General features: G+C 44.0%; 1 protein-coding gene across 1 annotated transcript in view; it reads right to left on the minus strand.

Moving 5' to 3' along the window:
- Positions 1 to 23,083, minus strand: part of L3MBTL2 (L3MBTL histone methyl-lysine binding protein 2) — a 329,605-nt gene that overhangs the window by 133,411 nt on the left and 173,111 nt on the right. The window contains exons 10-13 of the mRNA XM_086958249.1: positions 11,377 to 11,456; positions 8,347 to 8,451; positions 7,462 to 7,600; positions 6,766 to 6,848 (exon numbers count right to left, since the gene is read on the minus strand). Coding sequence (XP_086814375.1) covers positions 6,766 to 6,848; positions 7,462 to 7,600; positions 8,347 to 8,451; positions 11,377 to 11,456 — 407 coding nt within the window. The remainder of the gene's footprint in view (positions 1 to 6,765; positions 6,849 to 7,461; positions 7,601 to 8,346; positions 8,452 to 11,376; positions 11,457 to 23,083) is intronic.

Raw genomic sequence — 23,083 nt, forward strand, 5'->3', positions numbered from 1 at the left:
TAAAATGCACATAACACCTGCTATTTAACTTCAGTCATAGAAAAGGAAAATGCTACTTACCAGTATGCATCTGTTCTTGGCATGTAGAGCTGCAGATTCTTACACTGTGCGTTAGATCGCCACCTGGTGTTGGGCTCGGATGATTGCATGGTGTTGTCGTCTTGGAGGAAGTCTTTGTAGTCACGAGATAGGTGACTCCTCACTTGGACGATAGTACGCATGGGCATCGGCTCCATCCTTAGATTGTTTTTCGCGATATTTGGAAATGATGGAGTTTGTAGAAATAAAGAAGGGATGTCCATGCGGGAAGATCTAATTAAGAAAGAACTGGAACAGAAACAGGTCCCGGGGAGGCGGGAGGGCGTGTAAGAATCTGCAGCTCAACATGCCAAGAACAGATGCATACTGGTAAGTAGCATTTTCCGTTCGAGGCATATGAGCTGCAGATCTTACACTGTGCATCGATTGTACAGCAGTGTCTCCTCTAGCGGTGGTCACCTGTATCTGTTGCAGTAGTTTGAAAGAGGGTTTTGAGGATAGCTTGGCCTACTGCAGCTTGCTGCTTAGCTTGCACATCAACACAATAGTGTTTAGTGAAGGTGTGTGTTGTAGACCATGTTGCTGCCTTGCAGATTTCTTTTAGGGGAATGTTCCCTAAGAAGGCCATAGAGGCTCCTAGTTTGCGTGTGGAGTGCGCTCTAGGAGGAACTGTTAATGTGAGTTTTGCCTTGTGATAGCATATTTGTATAAATTTAACAATTCACCTTGCAATTCCTGATTTAGAAATGGGGTTGCCTTTATGTGGTGGAGAGAAAGCTACAAACAGTTGCTTTGTTTTACGAAAGGATTTGGTCCTATCATTGTAATAGAGAATAGCTCTTTTTACATCTAGTGTGTGTAGAGCTCTTTCTGCTACAGAGTCTGGGTTTTGAAAAACACTGGTAACTCTACAGATTGGTTTAGATGAAAAGGAGTAATTACTTTCGGAAGGAATTTAGGATTAGTCCGTAGAACCACTTTGTTACGGTGTAATTGTAAAAATGGTTCTTGTATAGTGAAAGCTTGAATCTCACTAACTCTTCTAAGAGAGGTAATAGCAATAAGAAAAGCTGTTTTCCGTGTGAGGAATTGCAGTTCACATTTATGTAAAGGTTCAAAAGGGGGCCCCATGAGCCTTGTAAGTACAATGTTTAGGTTCCACACTGGAGATGGTGGTAACCTAGGAGGAATGATTCTCTTTAATCCTTCCATTAAGGCTTTGATTGCAGGTACTCTAAATAACGACATATGGTGTCGGTTTCGTAGATATGCTGCAATGGCTGCAAGATGAAACATATAGATGAATATGCTAGATTACATCTTTGTAAATGGAGAAGGTAACAGCTGATATTTTGGATAGAAGCATCTAGAGGATCAATTTGATTGTTAGTGCAGTAAATGGCAAAACTCTTCCATTTTGCAGCATAGCAAGCTCTAGTAGTAGGTCTTATGGCTTCTTTCATGATATTCATACAGTACGGTGGCAGGTTACGGTAACCAAACTCTAAGACTTCAGGAGCCAGATTGCCAGATTCAGTTGACTTGGATCTGGATGCCTGATGTCTCCATGGTTCTGCGTTAGCATTGATGGTGTCAGAGACAGTCTTTGGTGTGGAACTAGAAAGAGTTCTAGCAGTGTAGTGAACCACGGTTGGCGTGCCCATGTGGGAGCTGCCAGGATCAGTTTGAGAGACTGTTGTCTGAGCTTGCGTACCACTAGTGGTATTAGCGGGGTTGGCGGAAAAGCTTACACAAATCTGCCTAACCAGTTTATCCATATCGCATTGCCCTTGGACGACGGGTGTGGGAACCTGGCGGCGAAGATTTGGCATTTTCGTGTGTGGCAAACAGGTCTATGTCTGGATGACCCCACTTGTGAAAAAATGGTTGAAGAACTTGCAGATGCAGTTCCCATTCGTGAATCTGTTGTGTCTGTCGACTTAACAGATCGGCTATCTGATTGTGAACTCCTGGAATGTGTTCTGCAGGCAGATATATCTTTTGTGGAATGGCCCATTTCAAAATGTTTTGTGCGAGCGGAGACAGTTGCAGGGAATGTGTGCCTCCTTGTTTCCGTATGTAGTACATGGCTGTCATGTTGTCCGTCCGGATCAAGACAGCTTTGTTTTGTATGTGTACTTGGAAGGACTTTAGTGCCAGGAAAATTACCAGCAATTCTAGGTGATTGATGTGAAGCTCCTTTTGTTGAGCAGTCCATCGTCTCTGAGTTGTGTGGTGGAGCAGATGTGCTCCCTATCCTGTCAGGGATGCGTCTGTTGTCAGTACTATTTGTGGAACAGGCTCGAGGAACTGCCGCCCTGTGGACAGGTTTTTGGTGTTCCAGCACTGCAGAGAGCGATGTGTATGGCTGTCCACCAACACAGTTGTCCTTGTGCAGTCGTGACAATGGTATAATAAAAATGCAAGATGCCATCATGCATATTAAGTGCATGAACACTCTGGCTGGGAGAGAGTGTTGGCTTTGAAACCTTGTGATTAAGGCTTGAATGCTCTGTATCCTGGCTGGACTGGGATAAGCTAGAGCTTTATTGGTGTTTATGGTAGCCCCTAGGTATTGATGAACATGAGAGGGCTGTAGATGTGACTTGGTGTGGTTTTTTTGTAAACCCCAAGTTGTGCAGGGTCTGAATTGTGTGAGATGTGTGTTGAACACACTGGTTGAATGACTTGGCCTTTATGAGCCAATCGTCTAAGTATGGGAAGACATGGATGAGATGTGCTGCTACTACTGCGAAGCACTTTGTGAACACTCTGGGTGCTGTTGTTACCCCGAATGGAAGGACTTTGAATTGATAGTGTTGTCTTTCTAGCACAAACCTGAGAAACTTCCTGTGAGAAGGATGCATGGGAATGTGAAAGTAGGCGTCTTTGAGGTCTAGTGTAGTGAGGAAATCGCCTTGTTGCAATAATGGGAGCACTTGTTGTAAAGTGATTATGTGAAAATGATCTGAGTGTATATAGAGATTGAGAGGTCTCAAATCTAGAATTGGTCTTAGTGTCCCATCCTTTTTGGTATTAGGAAGTAGAGTGAGTAGACCCCTGTCCCTTGATGTTGCAATGGAACTAGCTCTATTGCATCTTTTTGTAGCAATGAGAGAACCTCTTGTTGGAGCAGCGTTAGGTGTTCTGTGGACATTGGACGCTGTCTGGGTGGTATATTTGGAGGGGTAGCTGTAAGCTCTAGGCAGTAACCATACTGGATAGTTTGTCTTACCCACTTGTCTGTTGTGATGGAATTCCAGGCAGGTAGAACTGTGCTAATCTCCCCCCTACAGGAGTGGTATGCTGTTGGGGGAGCTGAAGGAAGTCACTGATTAGTGGTGGAAGAGGATAGATTGTTGTTGTTACCTCGACCTCTTCCCTTATTGTTATTACCGCTGTACCCTCCTCTGAAGTATCCTTTATTAGAGGATGCTTGTGTATTAGTTTAAAAGGAAGCTGAACAGTCTGCTCCCATTTCTTCGGAGTCTCCTCTGTAAAAGGAGTGACGAAAGGAGCCTCTTGCTTGGGTGGACTGCAAACCTCCCATAGACTTGGCTGTATCAGTGTCTTTTTTTTATTTTTTCCAGAGCTGTGCCTACTTCTGGACCAAACAACAGTTGTTGGTTGAATGGTTGGTTTAAGATAGTAGTCTGTATCTCTTGCTTAAATCCTGAAATGTGAAGCCTAAGAAGGACACTGAAATTCATTGCCCTCGATGCCGTGTCTGCTACATCTAGTGCAAATTTAATTGAGGCAATAGATATAAGTTTTCCCGCTTGTATGAGGTCTTCTGCTTGTGCCTTATATTGATCAGGTAGATGTTGTAAGAGCTTCTCTAGCTGATCATAGTGAGCCCTGTCATATCTTGCTTGGAAGGCCTGTGTGTTAGCAATGGGCCATGCATTACTAGCTTGGGTAGCTATTCTTTTTCCTGAAGCATTTATTATTTCGGATTCTTTATCAGGAGGTGGTGCATCTCCTGATGTTTGTGAGTTTGCTCTTTTCCTAGCGTTTGAAACTACTAGGGAGTCTAAGGGTAGATTCCCTTAATATAAGCAGGATCCCCAGGAGCTGGTCTGTACTTTTTTTCTATCCTTGGGTTTATGATTCTAGCCCTTACAGGATCTTTAAACACCTCTGGGGCATGTTTAATAACTCCTTTAATCACTGGTAGTATTTGCACAATTTTTTGGAAATGTTCAAAAGTGTCTAGTAAAAAATCCTCTTCTGCCTCATCTGAATGCATGGTGACATTGTGATAGATGGCAACCTTATTAATTAAGTGTCCAAACCCAATATTGTCTTCTGGAGGAGAAGGTTTAGATGGATATATGTGTGGGTCAGGAATATCTGGTATATCCTGTGGGTTTGGATACTCCCAGTCTGGTGAACCTGTTGGGTAGGGAAAAGGGTCATCTGGGTCTTTCCCTCAGTCCATGCTATACTGATCATCATCATCAGCATCCTGAGGAGGTGTATGTTGTGGCGGATGAAGAGGAGAATTTTGAGGTGAAATGTTTAAAGGGATAACAGGAAAGGGAGATGCAGGAGAAGAAGGGTGCATAGGAGATGTGGCAGAGTCCTTCTTGACAGGCACTGGAGGTGTAGGTGCTGTATCTGACTACCTCTTCCTGTGTGGTGTGGTGGAAACATGTCCTGTTTCTGGGTCTATGTATATCCTCTTTTGCAGAGGATCAGGTCTGAAAAGCTCTTTTTCAGAAATTGCTTTCGGCGCCGATTTTTTCGGCTCCAGGCCTGGTTTTTGTTTGTTTTTAGCCTTAGGAGTTGTTGTATAGTCCTGTGGCGTACTTTTCGGCACCAAAGGTATTTTTTCGGAGTTGAGGCCTGGTTCGAGGGCTTGGAGGAATGGGAAACAGACTTTGTGGGTTTCGGCACCGAAGATTTCGGGGTGAAGCAGGTTTCATTGGTTTCAGTGCCGTATTGTGTTTAGGAGTCAACGGTTTCTGGGTCTTTTTCGGAACCGGTACTTCTTTTGGTTTCGGTGCCGAGGGAGCTGGTCATATCGGCACGTGCAGTTTGCTCGGTATGGAGCTACCGGAAGACTTTAAATTTTCTTCGGAGCAGGGCTCAATGTCGGGGCTTTCGAAGCAATGTCTCGGTCTCGACTGGGCCTCGAAGGCAGAGTTTTGACCTTAGCCTTTGGTTTAGGTGGTTGGGCTGGGGTAAGGGCAGTCTTACTCATGCGTTGACCTGATGGTATGGAGTCGTCTGCCTCAGATACGATCAAAGATCATCGGAATCTTCCTCGGGGACACATGGACCTTCGACGAAGATATCCACCGGTTGCGGAGCTGATCTCTGCATTTCGCGTTGACAGGTCCTCCAATCTCGAATGGTCTGCTTGGATCGAAAGAACGCACAAGCTGTGCAGTTCGACTCGTCGTGTTCAGGTGATAAACACAGGTTACACACCTAGTGATGGACGCTGTGTGGGAATTTTGCTCCACACCCGGGGCATTTTTTGAATGGTGTCATTCACATGAGGTGTAGGCCTCACCGTGTGGGTAGGCCCGACGGCCCGCGTCAACGACCGGAATCGAAGTGATGAAGTCGAGTCTATGTATATTTAAGTTAAAGTTTGTTTTTGAAAGTTTTGTGCGCTGAAGTCTTCGAAAAGTGGATTTTCGAACCGGAGCAGAAAAGTTGCATCCGAACCCAGTGGCAGAAAAAAACAATCTAAGGATGGAGCCGATGCCCATGCGCACTATCGTCCAAGGGAGGAGTCACCTATCTTGTGACTACAAAGACTTCTTCCAAGACGACAACAAAATGCATTCATCCAAGCCCAACACCAAGTGGCGATCTAATGTACAATGTAAGATCTGCAGCTCATATGCCTCAAACATATAATTACAAATGCACCTGGACCGCGTAGCAATGGTAACAGCAAAAGTAACTAGTTCCTATCATCCAAACTACACAAGCATTTCTATATAATGAAGCAGTACAACCATTCAATAAATATATTTGGCTAAAAAAAGTTGCTTTTTATTACATTCCACAAGGGTGAAAACAATTGGCATGAGCGGATGAGAGTTAGGATTCTTCATTCCAGGAACAGGAGTAAACATTCCATGCAGTGGCCTTAATGAATAGAGAAGCAAGAAAGGAGCTATCTCGGTAATAAAAGCACTGAACTGGCCAGAGGTTTGGACTTTAAAATAAATGGAAAGCAAATACAATGGGCTGCTGAAAGCTACCGCTCTACCGCTGGAAGCATGGCTAGAGGTATGACATTCTCATAGTTGACCACTTGCAAATGGAAGAAAGACAAAGACTGACATCTGGGATCCCAAAGCAAGACCTGTGCAATGGCCAGCTTTAAGTTGCCATCTTGGAAAAGGAAACAAGAGAGCTGTTGTTCAACTGATCACCAAAGGCTGAACCATTTGAGACCGGTTGGGCTGCAGACTGTGGAAGCAGAGAGAGCAGGAGATGTGGTACCCTGCAGAGGGACATGGGTTGCTATGGAACTGATTGGCGTGTATGTGCTGTGCAAGAACAGTGCTGTTGGAGTGTTCTGGCTGTGGTTGGAAGGATACACTATATGCGTTAGCTATGACTGCAGTAGAAAATTTGAACGGTATAGTTTGCATACATCTGGACAATGCAGCGAGTAGCAGATACCGTGTGCTGTGAACTGCAGCTCTGGGTGGATCAATCTGATGGCTGTAGAGGGTGTGGGATTTGTGTCACACTTACCATGTTAAAAAGCCGCGGAGGAGCTTCCTTGGCGCTGGTTTCAGAGAGGTACGTTTCCCAGTTAAAAGTCTTCTCAGGATAACCTGAAGTAAAAGCAATCATTCACTAAGAGGGGAGAGATGGCCTCAGAGGAAAGGAGACGGGACAAATAAAAAAGATGGAAGCCAATGCTTGAGGATTCTTCGGAAAAGTGAGATGACAGCAGAAAAAAATGCAGTAGAACTTGATAAGAGACAGAAAAAAACAGATGGAGAGGGATGAAATGGCAGGAGAAAAAAAATTAGAAGGGGCTTAGGGTGGGGCAGATAGAAAAAATAGGATAGAGAACTAAGGTAGAATAGCAGAAAGCTGACTAATTAAGAGAAGTTGAATAGTAAAAGGAAGAAGAATCAGGGCGGAAGAACAGACGAAAATGCATTTGAATACAAGGAAAAATGAAGGAGGGGATGTAGACCAGAAGGAGGGGAAGTAGAAAAGAGGAGAGAAGTGACAGTAGCGGGAAATAGAGAGTGAGAAGGTACAGTTGAAAGGAAAGTAGAACAGAGAGAAAGGAGGTAGAAAAAGAACGGAGGTATAGTAGAGGGACAGGTGGACCAGTGGAAAGCATAAACTGCACAGGCAGAATACAGGGGAAAGGGAGGAGAATCTCTACTAAAGGAGGGAAAGAAAAAGAAAAAGAAAAGAGGGAAGCATCACCCTTGGGAGGTGTCAGGTTGATGTCGTTCTTTTCACAGAAGCCGATGGGGAATATGGAGTGGGACGCAGCATGGTAGCAGAACCAATCAGAACCATCAGCACCATCGATGCCAATCATGAGGTACCCATCCAGGAGAACCTGATGGGAAGGAAGAGCATGAAGGCTGTAAGAAACCCTAATATAGTGCCATTAAGAAAAGCCCACACAGACCTAGCTCAACAGAGTCGATGCCACACACTGAAACATACAGAAATCTACACATAGTCAAATACAGCAGACCTCACTACATGTCTAGCCACATACAACAGACGTTCAACACGTAGAACCGCATACACCAGACAGAGCACAGACAGTGAGCCACATGTAACAGTCGTCAAAAGAGTTGCATACAAAGAGTGTTCACCCATGCAGCACAGCCTGCGGACACAAGGGCAGATCTAACATATTAAGCAGCTTCCGCAGAGCTACATTTGGAGGACAGAACCCTCACAATCTCAGCCACAAACTGCACAGCTTCCTCCACCCTAACCACCACCAACAATACAGAACCCCAAAGTCATGTACATAAGCCTCTCACAAACATAAGTACATAAAGCAGTCCAAAAAAAAATATAGGGACATGTAGCAGAGTCCCCCAGTCACATACCTCAGAGCCTCAAACATAACACGAAACCCGCAAGAGGAACTCCCAGCCAAGTATATTGAAATATACACAGAGCCCCATACAGCGGATATCTCACACACTGATAAATCTACATACAGCAATGCGTGTGCAGAGCACCCCCCTACATAACATGTTTATGCACACAGCCTGTGAACAAAGCTCACCCTCACACAAAGTCCACCCAACGACACATAGTGCCCAGATGTAACAACCTCTTTACCTTACATACGGTTGCTGGACTAATGTTGCCGAGGTTCAGTGGGTCAATGGCTTCCAATTTCATTCCTTCTTCAAACCAGTCTCCTTTCGGAAATACAACTCGCACCTGAATAGAATCAAGTTTTCACACTGCTTATTTCTTCATTTTCTGGCTACTACCTTAAAATAGAGACCCTGCTCCCAACATCTTCTCACTGTTTGAGATGACAAAAGACCTTATTATACTATTATCACTTAGTTGAGTCACCCACAGAATGCAAGATCCAGTCATCTCAGGACATCAAGCAAAGGGTAGGAGGACTGATGGGACATGGGTAGTGTCTGAAGCGTCTCCTATTGCCAGGACTTCCCTTGAACTCTCTAACTCAACAGATGTTTCCTGTGTGGAAATTGAGTATTATATGGCATTGTTGAACGACCTTTACCGTTTAATACACTTGCCAACCCCTTTAGGGCTGGTACATTTTGCTATTTAAACCGTGCGTAGCTGTGGCTCTGAGTAGTCCGGCTTACACAAAGGAACAAGTGTAAAGCAACAATTGAAGAAATCTACGAGGCACACAAGACATTCAACACCAATTTAATAAAATAGTTTTGATTTTTATATAATTGTCACCAAAATGAAAAGGATCCACTGAAGGATTCCGGAGATACAGAATGTACAATGTATAGTAAATTAGCAATTTTTACTTACTAACGAACAAGCATCAGCAAATTCAACAAATCTGACAGTTAGAGCCTTTTTCAAGAAAAACTTGGTTCAGTATCAATGCAGTTACTTAAGAGTTACTTCAGGCGACCAATTGCTGCCAGGAGCCAGTCAGGGGGAACAGTAAGGGCAACAGAAACCGTTACCTTGACCAGAAAAGTAGCCTCCAGTCCAGTTGCAGTGTCAGTGGCTCCTTGCCAATGGCTCCTATGGAGTCGTTCTGATGTAAAGTGATACAGGACGCCGAAGATGCTCAAAGATGCTGTGTATTGTTGACAGGAGTCTTCCTCTGGCTACTTCTCGGTCCACGGAGTTGGCGATCCTGGCCACAGGGGTCGACGTCCCTCAATGTCTTCTTGAGCTTGGTGGAAGTCCGGTCGCCACTGGGCTACCAGTCGTCCCTGGGCTACTAGTCACCTGGTACAGTGGTTTCACCAGTTCCCTTCTAATGGTAGTAACATGCCTTCTGGGTGACCAAGCTCCACTCCGACGACTCTCCCGGATCCAGCAGACTCTGGGTCAATATTTAAGCATCAGATCTCAGTCCCTGGTGCTGCATGGTGGAGAGGACAGTGATCCGGTGATCTGGGCTACTAACTCACCCCAGCAAGCTTCTTCAGCTATTGTGCCCCTGTACTGCGAACAGGTCAGCCAACTGACCCTTGCAGCCTCTTGCTTTGGATGGGGTCAGGAGTCTACTTCTCCATGAGCAGGGCACAGCCGGTACAGTCCCTTTCCTTTGCAAGCCACTGTGAGTAGCAGGTGCAGTCCACGCCGGTGCAGACTCTTCGCTGGGACCTTTGTGCAGCAGGGCAGTCCTTTGGTCCTCTACTCCAGTCCAATGAGATCTGAATTCTGGTTGCCAGGGGTGCCCTTTTCATGCCCTTTTCATGCCCTCATGAAAGGTCAGGTTCCCTTCCTCCTGATGGCTACTTCGAAGTATGGCATCTAGCTATCCGAGAAAGCTCCATTCTGCCCACTTCCAACATGGCAGAACCCCTCTCTCTGCATGCAGAGTTCCCTAGCCAAACCCAGAAGTGTGGATATAAAGGGGGCTACAGACCCCTGAAAAAACTGTTTGACAACTGGCTTCCCCTCTCTAACCCTGGTGCCAGCATGTCTACCTAGACAATATAGCAGTCCCTATCCAAGTTTTTGCCATTTACCCTTCACAGGCAGCTGCTCCTTTGAAGCTCACGTTTTGGGCCAATACCTGTGTGGCTTCTGCCAGGGAGCGGTAACATCTCCTCCATGCAGGCTTCTATTGTGTACTTTCCTGGGAGTCGTTTGCCCATCTCCCACGAAGGGAACAAAGCTGTCTCGGGGACAGAGTGTGCAATTGTAAAGGAGCACAGAAGACTTTGGGCAACAAAGTGACAACTTTGTTAAAAGTGCACACCACAACAAGTTACATTAATTTCGATTTGAGCAACGTGTTGGCCTTACTGGAACGAGTTGCTTGATTCCCTTCAGGGCCCAACTTTAGTAATCCCAGTCAGAAGTTAGCAGGGCTGATATGGCAGCCTGGAACTCCACTTGTCAATGTTAGGGTTTTTACTGCTGAACCCTGTAAAAGGTGCATGTTCACCTTTTAAAATACTGCACCCTGGCTTAGGGCTTGATAGGCCTACCTTAGGGGTGACTTATGTATATTACAAAAGAGAAGATTGGACTTTGTCATTGCTTTAAATGGCAAAGTTGAGATAGCATTTATATCTGCCCTTTCAGTCTGCAGCGGCAAACTGGAAGCCATGTGTCACCTTTGTCTCACCCAGGGTGGCACAACCAGTGATACAACCCCTGGGGTGACCCTCTAACTTACAGGCCCTGGGTACCAAATATTAGGGATGTACAAGTAAGTTAGCTTATGTCAAATGGGTATCAAACATACACACTTTAAGGTCAAGGCACTCACACTGAGGTCTGGTTAGCAGGCCTCAGTACACTCGGAGTTGAAAAACCAGCAGCATCAGTCCAAAACTCAGCAGTTGACCATAAATAAAGAGGCATTCCTGTAACCACCCAAGACAGTTGAGCACATTTGCAACGTCAGCAAGGGCGTTGCCAGAAGAATACTGCACCACTAGCCACATACACTACTTACTACTGTTTAACAACACCTGGGAAGAAAAGGTCTTAATAATTCTTACTAACAGCACTCCTGCTTTCCAATGGAGTCTCCACTCCTTGCCCCATACCCCCTTTCCTTGCACTCACTTTCTTGACGAGACATGCTTATTGAAAACCTTGCACAAAAACCTCCCGTTCCCATCAGATTCATCTTGTCACCAGACACCACTTTCCCACAAACCTGAGACTTACGTTCTTGAAGAGGTGCGGCACAGCATCACCATGGACCTTGCGGGAGTTGGAGTAAGTAGACAACTCACTGCGCATTTCATCTATTGAGAAAAAAGAGGGGTATGAAACAAAATAAGAGCCAAGTTAGGAACAAGATGGAAACAGCATACATGCTGCGAGGAAGGACTAACTGGCAGAGAGACAGGTGCACAGAAGGCTGTGAAAATACAAAAGGTCACAATATCAGGCTATACTAGTTTTGTGGCACACTTGCACATTCTCAGTTCTCTTCAAAACTCTCCAAATTCCACACACAAACCTTGTCTACCATGTCATACAATATATTCACCAATTTTAACCCATTTCATAAACAATAGTTTTGGATATTCCCTTCTGTTTTTCTTTAGGTTTTTGCCCTCCAGCATTTCACCTTTCCAAGGCGTTCGTTGGGAGTTTCTTTACTAGGTTGAAGCCTACTAGAGAGTGCAACTCTCTAGCTGTAAAGATATTAGGGACATGCTGGAAGCTTACCTAGAAATGCATTCCACCCATTGATCACCATTGGCTTTGCTTTTAGTCAGTTACATTTGCCTGCTTTCTATTCGTTGGCTTTGTTTTAGGCTGTCCAGCTTGTGCTAATCCCTCAGTGGAGCATAGTAAGTTTACCACATCTCTAACTGGATGCTTCTATTCTTTCATGACTGATCGCTTGTTGGGAACTTTTTTCTTTTTCGTGAGACACTCCAAGGGAGTGCATGTTTTACAGCAGTCTCTCCGAGCATGCTTCTCTTGTCCCTCTCTGCCCCCGACCCCTTCCTACTGCAGCTCTTAGTATTCTTCCATCTCATCCATGTGCTTCTCTTCCCACCTGTTTAACTAAAACGGGGCATTGTTTCGAAGGTTGCTTAGCGAATGTCGTTATTTCAATTTGCTTATTATTTGTGGGTCTGTAAGGCCCTTTGTGGTATCTATGGTCACTTTTATCACTAATTGCTTTGTTTTTTAAATCCGTTTTTGGAGCACATTTATATGCCTGAAAGTTTATTTTGCTTAGCTGACTGTCTGACCCATGACAGATGTTTTTCTAAAAAGGTTAAGCTTCTAAAATGCCTTGTAGTTTCACTAGCTACCACAGCATGCCTTCTAATGGGAAGCCAAGAGCTGTCATTTTGTTTTTACAACTGTTAATATTTGTAGATTGTTTGGCCCATGAAGATAGCATGGTGTTATCTTTATAGCAGGACAACAAACGACCCCTGGCTCATTTTATGCGTGTCCAGTGGCCTGAGCAGAGAATAAAATATATAAATTGTCTAAATGTTTTTTGCTTCTGTCTGCTTTTAAGGTTCTTAACAGATATTTTGCCCTGATTAACAGCTCAATTTAGTTTTCTAATGGTATGCCTTTCTGCTGGATGCTTATGAACAGAGGACAAAGCGCTCTGTTGCTTTTTTAGAGCGTGAATTCTACTATGCACAGCGTTTTGACACAAGTTGGATAACTCTGTTAATTTCATGTATTGTTTGGCTCTTCCCCATTTAATACTAGAATATAAATGCATATTGTTTTCTTTTCATAATGCTAGCTTCTTTCACAACACACATTTCATGTGTGCTTATCTTTCCTAGATAGCTTTGGACCCATGAAGTAAGGGAGATCATGTACTGGTTTTTGGTTCTGAGCAAGACTTTTCTTCTTAATAAACCCTACATTCGTTGGTTTATTAGGGATTCTAAATAAAACAGTACATTAAGTAGGTCACTGGCAATAGACCCTACAGTGAACAGCAGCTCAAGGGTCACATCTACCTCTTGTACCTATCCGTGTTTATTACTGATTTGGGATGGATTTTATTCTGCCACAGATTTGCAGCATTGATAGCATTATGCAATCTTAGTCACAAAAGACTACAAGTTCAAAATAACGTTTTTGCTGGATTTATTGGACCAATAGATGCATATTTTGTTAATGGATTTTCTTTCTTAACAGCTTGATTTAACAATTGCTATACTGATTATGACAGTGCTGTAGCAATTGCTTCATCTCTTGATATGTATCTACTTTTCATTTTTAATGTTCGTAAGCACAGTGCCATCCACACCGAGACAGAAAAGTGACCAAGCCTTTTGCCATTATGCGGCAAATTGTTTCAGTGTAGCTAGTGCCATCCACACCGAGCTGGAAAATGAGAAAAGCCTTCTACCATTCCAGGCACAGTATTACAGATTTGGATTGGTACAATACCATCCAAGTAAACATGGAATGAATAAAACTAACCCTGGATGTGTTTTGCTCTTATTAGAGCTCGTCAGAGTCTTTTGTCATTTTTCAGCTCAGCGTGGATACCACTAGCTAATAAAAGTTGACATAGTCCACAAGACCTCCACCAGGCACTCCACAGAGAACAATTATGATCAGACTGCAAAGATACTGGAAATAAGCCAAAAATATTGGCTTTGGAGTGGGAACACAAAGGTATCAAACACAATGGGAATAATCACTCCTCCTAACCAGACTACGGCTTACAATCGCAATGGAAAAGTAAAACATTTGATGAAATTAAAATACAAATCAGAAGAAAGGGTAGAACATATGCTCTTCTACCTCAAGCAAAACTATGTATTGATATCACAGTCATCTAGAAGAAGCACTCCAATATACTGAAACTGGAACCCGACACTAAAAGATTCCTAACTTGCATATATGGGACCTGCGATATGTGAGGAGGAAAGAATAGACTTTCAAATGTTGGTGCACAAATTATTTAGGCAATGCAGTGGGAACTTACAGACAATAGTACCAAATGGATCTTCCTTGATTCGCACATATTTACCTGGCTATAATTGACCCTCTCAGAAACAGTCAAGTATTGCATATGGTGGCTCGCGACACCACTTTTTGTGACATATTTGAAGAACACGCACACAAGGGGGAATAATCAGAGTAAAGTTCATTGTTAAGTCAGTTGTGTTGGAATACGCTGTATGATGATAATATTATGCAGTACTGAGACAGGATGGATAATGTTGTAATGTCTTGAAATGTCAGGGTAGAAAACACAGTTATAAAACAGCATAGAATCCAACCCTACGTTAAGGCAAGAGATGTGTAGATAGGAAGATTGCAAGAGACCCATCTAACTGCTGATGAACATGACTAGATGACTTGGAAATCAGGGGCTCAAATTCGTGCTCGGGGTCAGCTCTACGGCTAGGGGAATACAATTGTGTGTCGCGCCTAGAGTTCCTCTAAAAATGGGTAAGGTACTTTAAGACTCAAATTGCAGATATAATATATTAGTAAGAACACTACATGGCAGGCCAGAGGTAGTGTGCAACAAATACGTTTCGAACACAGAGATTTTTTCTTTACCCAATATTCAAATTGTTCTCATCCTATACCGACTCTGACATACCCTGACTGGGAGACTTCAACTGCTTGTTAAGGAGGCAGTTGAACAGCACCAGAGTTACAGACGGAACCCATGGATGTAAGTACTAGTTTTCCTTGATGTGATAAATAAGGTGAATGAAGAGAAGCTATTTCTAGAACTAATGGAAATAAAAGTGGTTATTCCTTCTCTACTATGCAATATGGGTCTTACTCAAGTATTGATTCTGCCTGGACTAATGTGGATAGGAACAGCAGATTAGGCGCATCAGTATCTTGACCACACGCTATCAGACCCAGCACCTCTAGTGTTTAAAGTGGCGGCTCAGAGGGAATGTAGCGTTGACTATAACTTGCTGTCTCCAGAATGAAGCCCTAGCAGATGAGTCCAACAGAGAAAAAATTCTCGAGGCAAATAAAGATTTCTTTGCTATCAATCGAGGTACAGTCACATCAGCTAGAAGACTACGGGTGATTTTTAGGATTTGGATAAGGTGTAAACATACGGGGGCTTCATGTGCAGTAAGGAAATGTCTCACTTGCAAGATAGCCAGATTGGAAAATGAGGTGTGTGCAATTCAACTACATGTAGGTAAGGGGCTCTGTGATAGACATCTGACCATCACAGTCCTAGCACGGCTTGAATCTGGATAGTTTAGACAGTGACATTACTTAAAGAAAACTGCACCGAGGGATAATTTTTTGTGTAAAAATCGTCAACTATGTTGACACTCCTGAGAAGTTTGTAGAGGGTTTAAGAACAAGTCGATGGCGCAGAAAAAAGGGAACTGAAATCACGCTGAGCGAGGGCACTTTATGGCTCCAGTGAAGTCATGAGACATTGTGTGTAGTGCCGAGGTGGAGCTGGAGCCTCCTACCAGCATGGGACAGCCATTGAAGAATTGAGGAATCTGCAGGTAGCAGTACTCATCTGAAGGAAGATGGTACATGACTAATGTTTGTATAGAACTTAATTATCTCTACAACTGATGCATAGGATAAGACCTAAGAGTGACGTACTATAATAGCTGCAACAGTTGTGAGAACCTATGTGCATAGGTAGTGGGCCTATGGTCATGAGCAAACCTTTCGGTTGTGCAGTGGTTAGGTGTCTCTTGGAGCCATTAAGTTGGTCACTGCACGCTAGCCCATGTTTGTGCTAGTTGTTTTTTTCCCAACCAAGAAAGGAGAGAGGCAGTAGACTAAACTGGTGGAATTAGTATTTCTGACAATAAGAATAGATCTGGGCTAGAAGAATCAGATTACTCCATTTACAAAGCAGTGGGAACTAGACCTAGTGAAACGGGCAACAGCAAAACATAGGATGAGGAGTAGAATGCCAGATATGCGAAGAGAGGGAGGGGAATATCCGAATCATGGCAGGCAAAAATGCTGTTTTGAGATATTATATTTTGACCTTCAGTGACATCATCATATGCTTGGGTGACTTTCCCCTCCATCTGTAGTTTAGCAACAGAGAATCAATGTGAGGTAAAAGGGAGATTAAGGCTCTGGCATGAAAAACTACTGGAAGTCAACATTACTATCATAATCGGCACTTTGCGAAGTACTGCAAAATAGAAATGACTGAGAAATTTGGAGAAACAACTAGCCAATAGGATGTGCAGGGAGAGCCCTAGGTGGACAGATTTAATGGATTATTTAATTAACGTTGGACACCATGTGGGATCCTGGAAAAACCATTCTTGTCACACTGCCATTGTATGTAAAGAAAATACCCTCATATTCCATGCCCTATCTCTGGAAGCCTTTTGGTGACTACACCAAAGTTTGGGAAACCCAATTATAGGCAAGGCCTGCATAATAAAGGCACACATTGACTTCTGACGAGCTGCTCTGTAGACTGCTCTAAGTTTGGTCTGGTAGACAATCCGTGTATATATTGATATAACCTCTACAGATCATTCACTTTGTGCTTTGTGACACAGTTCTCTGTGGTGTCTGATATCTGTAATAATACTACGCGGAGTGAAAAGTGTTATGTTATCAAAGACTGTTTGGTGACCCTCTCAGTGCAGAGAAGCCCACAGAACTGTATGAAGTATCTTTGTGGAATCGGAGAGAAATTCTGTCAAAGTAGCAACAAAAAAAAAAAGGGTGACTGATACACAGCGAAAGGGAAGAAAGCTGTGAGACAGCAAGAAGGAACAGTGATGGGAACAAACGAAGTCCAATATAAAGACACCCTTGAAATCATACCACTATGAGGAAGGAAGGGTATATGTGGAAACCATTCACCACCAACAGTAATCAATCTCTAAGTTGTGTGACTTACAGGGGGCAATACATTTCTTGTTGTTGTGTACTGTGCAACAGATAAGATGTTATACACACTATATCCCCCTTATACTTTTTATATGGATATTTAGTCCAGTGAGGAAGAAGATTCAATGGCAGGACCTGGAGGCGAGGATTATTCCCTCTTTGTTCATTTATTACAAATAATAGCAGCCATTGACTGGACAACGATAACAAAACGTAATTTCCTATTAACCTTGGGAAAGAAGTCAACACAAAGTCTCAATCCAATCAGGGGCTGTCTGCTTCATCAAAAAGAGTTGTCCATTTTTTCGCCTCCTCCTTTTTCTCTGCTGCAGCCAAATGTCGGGACTGCGGTTCCCTTTGTTCTTTTTATTGACGGAATGTGTGTGCTATATTTCGATTGTTGCTGTTTTGCTTAGACAGCTAGGAGGTTCGCGCCTTTAAGGTTGGTGGCCGCAGGAGCGCTGAATTGCTCCACTCGCAGCCGTTAAGTTTTTAGGTCGAGCCTAGAGCAGCGCATGTGCTGCTTGCTCGATCTTTAGTAAAGGGCAAAAAAAAGTGCTATCTACCAGAGTTTAGCTGCCCTGAAGCATGAGTGCATGTGTGAGTGTACGCGCAGCCGTCATCGGTCTCCTCCGTCACGGGTCATTAAGTTGCTTTCCCCTCTGCCTCCGTCCGATCACTTTAACTTTCACTTTCGTGGCTTGTTTTATTTAAACTAACTGCAGACCTACTCAAATTCGCCCTTTAAAATTAACAGCACGAGTGCACAGTCAACAATGGCCCCTGCAGCGTCTCCCGCAACACAAAGTCAAAGTCAAAAAGTCAAAAAGTTTTATTTGTACTGGTACTCAACAGAGGACCACAAAATATATTATACAAGTTACATATAAAAAGAGATTCAATATTATCAATACAGAGATAAAAACGATTTTAGAAATTTATACAAGTTAAAACAAACAAATTAATTCGGAGGTTGCTTGCAAAGAGCGATAAGTTCTCTCACTGTCGTGATTCTACATGAGCAATATATTGGTGCTAAAAATCTAGTGCGGGCAGAAATTACGATCTGGTTCGGACATACAAATAGAACATGTTCCAGAGTCTGATCACCCCCAGCGCACAATGTACATAAAGCAGATTCCCCCGGGAACCATCTTGAGGTAAATGAAAGTAAGGGAAGGATGCCCAGTCGAAGCATAGCAATTGTTCTCCTTGCACCATGTGTTAAGGTTAGCCCGATATAAGGCCGACTTTGTTTAAATTCTAAGGAATCAACAAATGGTTTATAGGTAGGTAATTTGGTGCAGTGTCGAGAGTCCACTTCGTAGCTGAGTTTTGGGGTGAAGCATTTTAAGAACAGTTTTAGTTGTGCTGGTGACCAATTTAGCAGCATTTCAACTGTAATATTTGCTACACGAAATGCTTCAGCCATGTTCTCTCTGAAGACTTGCTTTTTAGCATCAGACTCAAAGGTTTCTTTTTTCAACAGTGACCTTAGTGTGTTCTCTTTTGCGTGCAATAAGTTGTAGGCCCACCTTATTACATTTGCAATTGCTACTGCATAGGAACTTGTCACTGATAGTTCCAGTCTCAGTGCTTGGACAGGAACTGCATCTGACAGTTTCATAATTTTTCTTAAAATCTTCCCCTCTTTTCGATCCATAAAAGCCCATTGTTTTTATGGGGATGTACTCCGTCGCGTAAGAAAGTACAGGAGATATTTTTACTCTATAGAGGTTTATCAGAGAGGAAAAATGTCTATTCCCTGTTGCGCTATAGAGTCTCTGGAGGGCCGCGACATGTATATCTGATTTCCTTGACAAATTGTTCAGTTGCGTGGTGTTAGATAAGTTTTTTGAAAGGATCCTGCCGAGGTAGGGATAGTCCTTAACTTCTTCTATCTTTTCCCCTCCTAATCCGCAACACTTTAGGTTTCAGCTAGGCACTCTCTTTCACTTTAACATGGGCTCACAGTCAAAAATGCTCCACCCCTCCCCCAAGGCGCCACACTGTAAACATCTTAACTATCATTAAAATGAGTTCCCAGTCTCGCATGGATTGATTCCTATGTAAACATCACAGGCGCTGATTTCTTCTCTTTTCATTTGAGGTATTTGACAGTTATAAACGAGTCTCTTTAAATGTCTTAGTGAAAATAATCATGTTAACAAAAGCGTCAACTGATTAGGAGTCGCTCGGATTTGGGCAGACCAAACAGGCTGTGCCAGGCATGTCCTGCTGTTTTCCTCCATCTATACTGGCATTTCCGGCTGAGATTTTATTGCATAGAACTATTTAATCCCTCAATTTAGCAGTCCGTAGAGTGCCAGAGAGCGCAAAGGAACACTTGGGACCCACAAGGGGTGAGAGTGCGAGCATGTAGAGGCAGGCTGTGGGGAGCTGGTGGAATACACTTCAAGACAACTTCAAGCTCTTGAGTTTAATGGTCTTTTGATATGCCCTGATGGATCTCTTAGCATGCTGAAAAATGACGCAGAAATGCCATTCTTTTTTCTTCACCGCTAGTTCTAATATCCTCCAGGTGCAAAACAGCATGTGCGTCCACCGGCGTAAGAATGTGATGAGGGGCCTTGAGGCTTCCTTTTCTCACAGATATTCAGTGACCTCGACCTGAATTAGGGGACCCCCTCTATTCAATTCAATTCAATTTTATTAAATATGATTTTGGAACTCCGTAGAGATCCACATATTATACAATTACAGACAAAATATAAGATTTAAACCGTATATGAAAATTCACGCAGGCAGTAATTATACAAAAACAATATACCGTTCTACTAATAAAGTTCTAAGAAACATTTAAAAAAGTTAAACATTTTGTTACAAAAGATTCCATTTGGGGGACTGAGGATAGCATCCAACAAGGCTGTTGCGGAAGAAATACCAAACTGGGTACATGCCGGTTTTATCCAGAGGCGACGGTAGGTCAGTAATGCTGGACAAACTAGCAGGACATGTTTAGAATCTTGAATTGCAAGGTTACAGTAATTGCATACATTAGATATGCCATACCATTTGGCAAACAACTTATTCAGGGGGAGCAAGTCCTGCCTGAGGAGTAGCCAAAAGCGGCGTAAGCCTACTGTAGGCCCCCTCTCCCCACCCCCGTCCGATGGGGGCCTGTGTTTCGCCACTGAGCGCAAATAGCAGTTATTATGCCTAATTGCTATCTGCTTTTCAGGACTATTTTGTTTGCAAAACTTGTTTTAGGCGAGAAGGTGATGATTTCAGAAAAAGAGGAAGACCTTGGTACTGGGGCAAGTGAAAGCATTAGCTTTCAATTCATTGAGATTGATGGCTCTTAGCCAATCTCACTGTTGAACCCTTGAGCAGAAATGGCAGAGAACTGTGAAATCATGAGCTTTTTAGGTCTTCCTTTGCTGATCTAGGCCTCACAAATGTTGACTTCATAAGTAATTGCTGATGTACTACCCCTCCAGAGCCTGGCCCATTATTGAGCAGCCTCAAGTTCACCTAGGTCAGTGAGAGGAAGCTTCCTACCAAACCAAACACACAACCACACACTCACACAAACACATAACCACACACAAACACATAACCACACAAACACATAACCACACAAATACATAACCACATAACCACATACACAACGGCATAACCACACAACCACATAACCACAACACATGACCACATAATTACACACACAACCAACCACACACACACACACACACAACCACATAAACACGTTAACCACACAACCACCCACACACACAACCACACATTACCCCACAACCACCCCCCCACACACACACACAACCACCCACCCACACAACCACCCACCCACACAACCACCCACCCACACACACACAATCACACAAACACAAAACCACACAAACACATTACCCCACACACAACCACCCACAAACACATAACCACACACACAAACCACACGACAACACACACTCTACAACCACACGACCACACACACAACCACACCACACACACAACCACCACACACACAACCACCACACACACAACCACACCACACACACAACCACACCACACAACCACACCACACACAACCACACCACACAACCACCCACACACACACACATCCACCCCCATACATAACCACACAAACACATAACCACACACACAAACCACACGACAACACACACTCTACAACCACACGACAACACACACTCTACAACCACACACAACCACCACACACACAACCACACCACACACAACCACACCACACACAACCACACCACACACACACAACCACACCACACACACAACCACACCACACACACAACCACACACAGCCACACACAGCCAAACACAGCCAAACACAGCCACACACACAGCCACACACACAACTACACAATAACAACCACACACTACAACTAAACCCACAACCACACACACAACCACACACAACTACACACACAACCACACACAACTACACACACAACCACACACACAACCAAAAACCACACACACAACCACACCCTCAACCACACACACAACCACAACACATCCACACAACCACAACTACCCACGCAACCACACATACAACCACACCCATCCACCACACACACAACCACCACACACACACACCACACACACACCCACCACCACACCACACACACACACACACAACCACACCACACACACACAACCACACCACACACACACAGCCATCATACACACACAACCCAAACCACACACACACACAACCCAAACCACACACACAACCCAAACCACACACACACAACCCAAACCACACACACACACAAGCAAACACACAACCACACATACAACCACACATACAACCACACATACAACCACACACACAAAACCACACACACATGGCGCACTTTACTTTTAAACATATTCATCTAAAGTGCAGCATGACACCATTGCTACAAAAATAAATACACTTTTTTGGTCAACAATTTATAGACTTTTGTTGCAATTGGTGTTGCAATATTTAGCAATGCCAATAGCTCAAACCTAATTAATGCGAGACCTATTGCATTGCAAATGCTTGTTCCTTTTCCCTTGTGTGAGGGCTCTGGCGTGGAGGCACGTGGCGGTATGCCAGCCGCCAGAGGGTGCATCCCTCCAACGCGTCTCTCCTGAAACGCTCTGTGTCTCGTTGGGCCACGGAGAGCACATCAGTTTCTGTCAGTACTGAGCGTCTACGCCCACAATCTCAACGAGTGTCAGCGCCCCTGCCAGCCTGGAGCATTCCACTCTATGGGGTAGGATTATTTAGGGAGCAAGGTCTCCCATGAGGCAGACTCCGCCCAGGCTGCCAAGTACGCAGTAGTTAAGCTCACTTGATATCCTATGGGCGCTTTGTTCAGCCTGCCCTTCTCCTGAGGGTTGTGTGTCTATTACAGACCATACCTGCTTGGGGTTCTCTATAACCTCTTATTTACATCTTGAAGGCCGGATCGCCTGTTTTTGTGTGCCCCCAGGGCTAGCGAACAGCCTCTCCACTCCTAAGGGCCCATCACTCTAATTTCAGGTGAGATTTTAGGAGTCCCCCCTTTTTTCCTGTTATCCCTCTAAACTGGTTGGTGGCCACCCAGTTTAAAGCCATATCTCGCTTACTTCTTAATTCAGCTCATGGAGGAATTTGGCTAATATTATGAAGAGGAGGCCATTCAGTATTTTCCAGTCACAGTCGACTTCTGCGAAATGGTAGGCGCCTCCATCATTAATGTGGTCTCAGATGCAGTGGCCCATCTAGAAAAGAAAATCATGGAGAGGGCACAAAGATGCCTACAACCCCTCGCACCAAGGGAAAATCTACCTGGGACCTCTGCCCCACAACCTCTAGGGCAAGCCACTGCTCCCCTCTCTGAGAACCTGTGCAAACACCCACATGAGTCTGGGGTGGATATGGACGCCTTTGACAGGCTGAAACAAGCCTTTTTGGGGGCTAACCTCCCCCCCGCACCACAGGAACTCACCCCCCGCAACAAGATGGGATCCCCCTCAAATGGTTCTCCTACAGGATCAGAGGTAGATTCTGATCATGACAGATCTTAGAGAC

Source organism: Lissotriton vulgaris, chromosome 1_1, assembly GCF_964263255.1.
Source record: "Lissotriton vulgaris chromosome 1_1, aLisVul1.2, whole genome shotgun sequence".
Taxonomy (NCBI): domain Eukaryota; kingdom Metazoa; phylum Chordata; class Amphibia; order Caudata; family Salamandridae; genus Lissotriton; species Lissotriton vulgaris.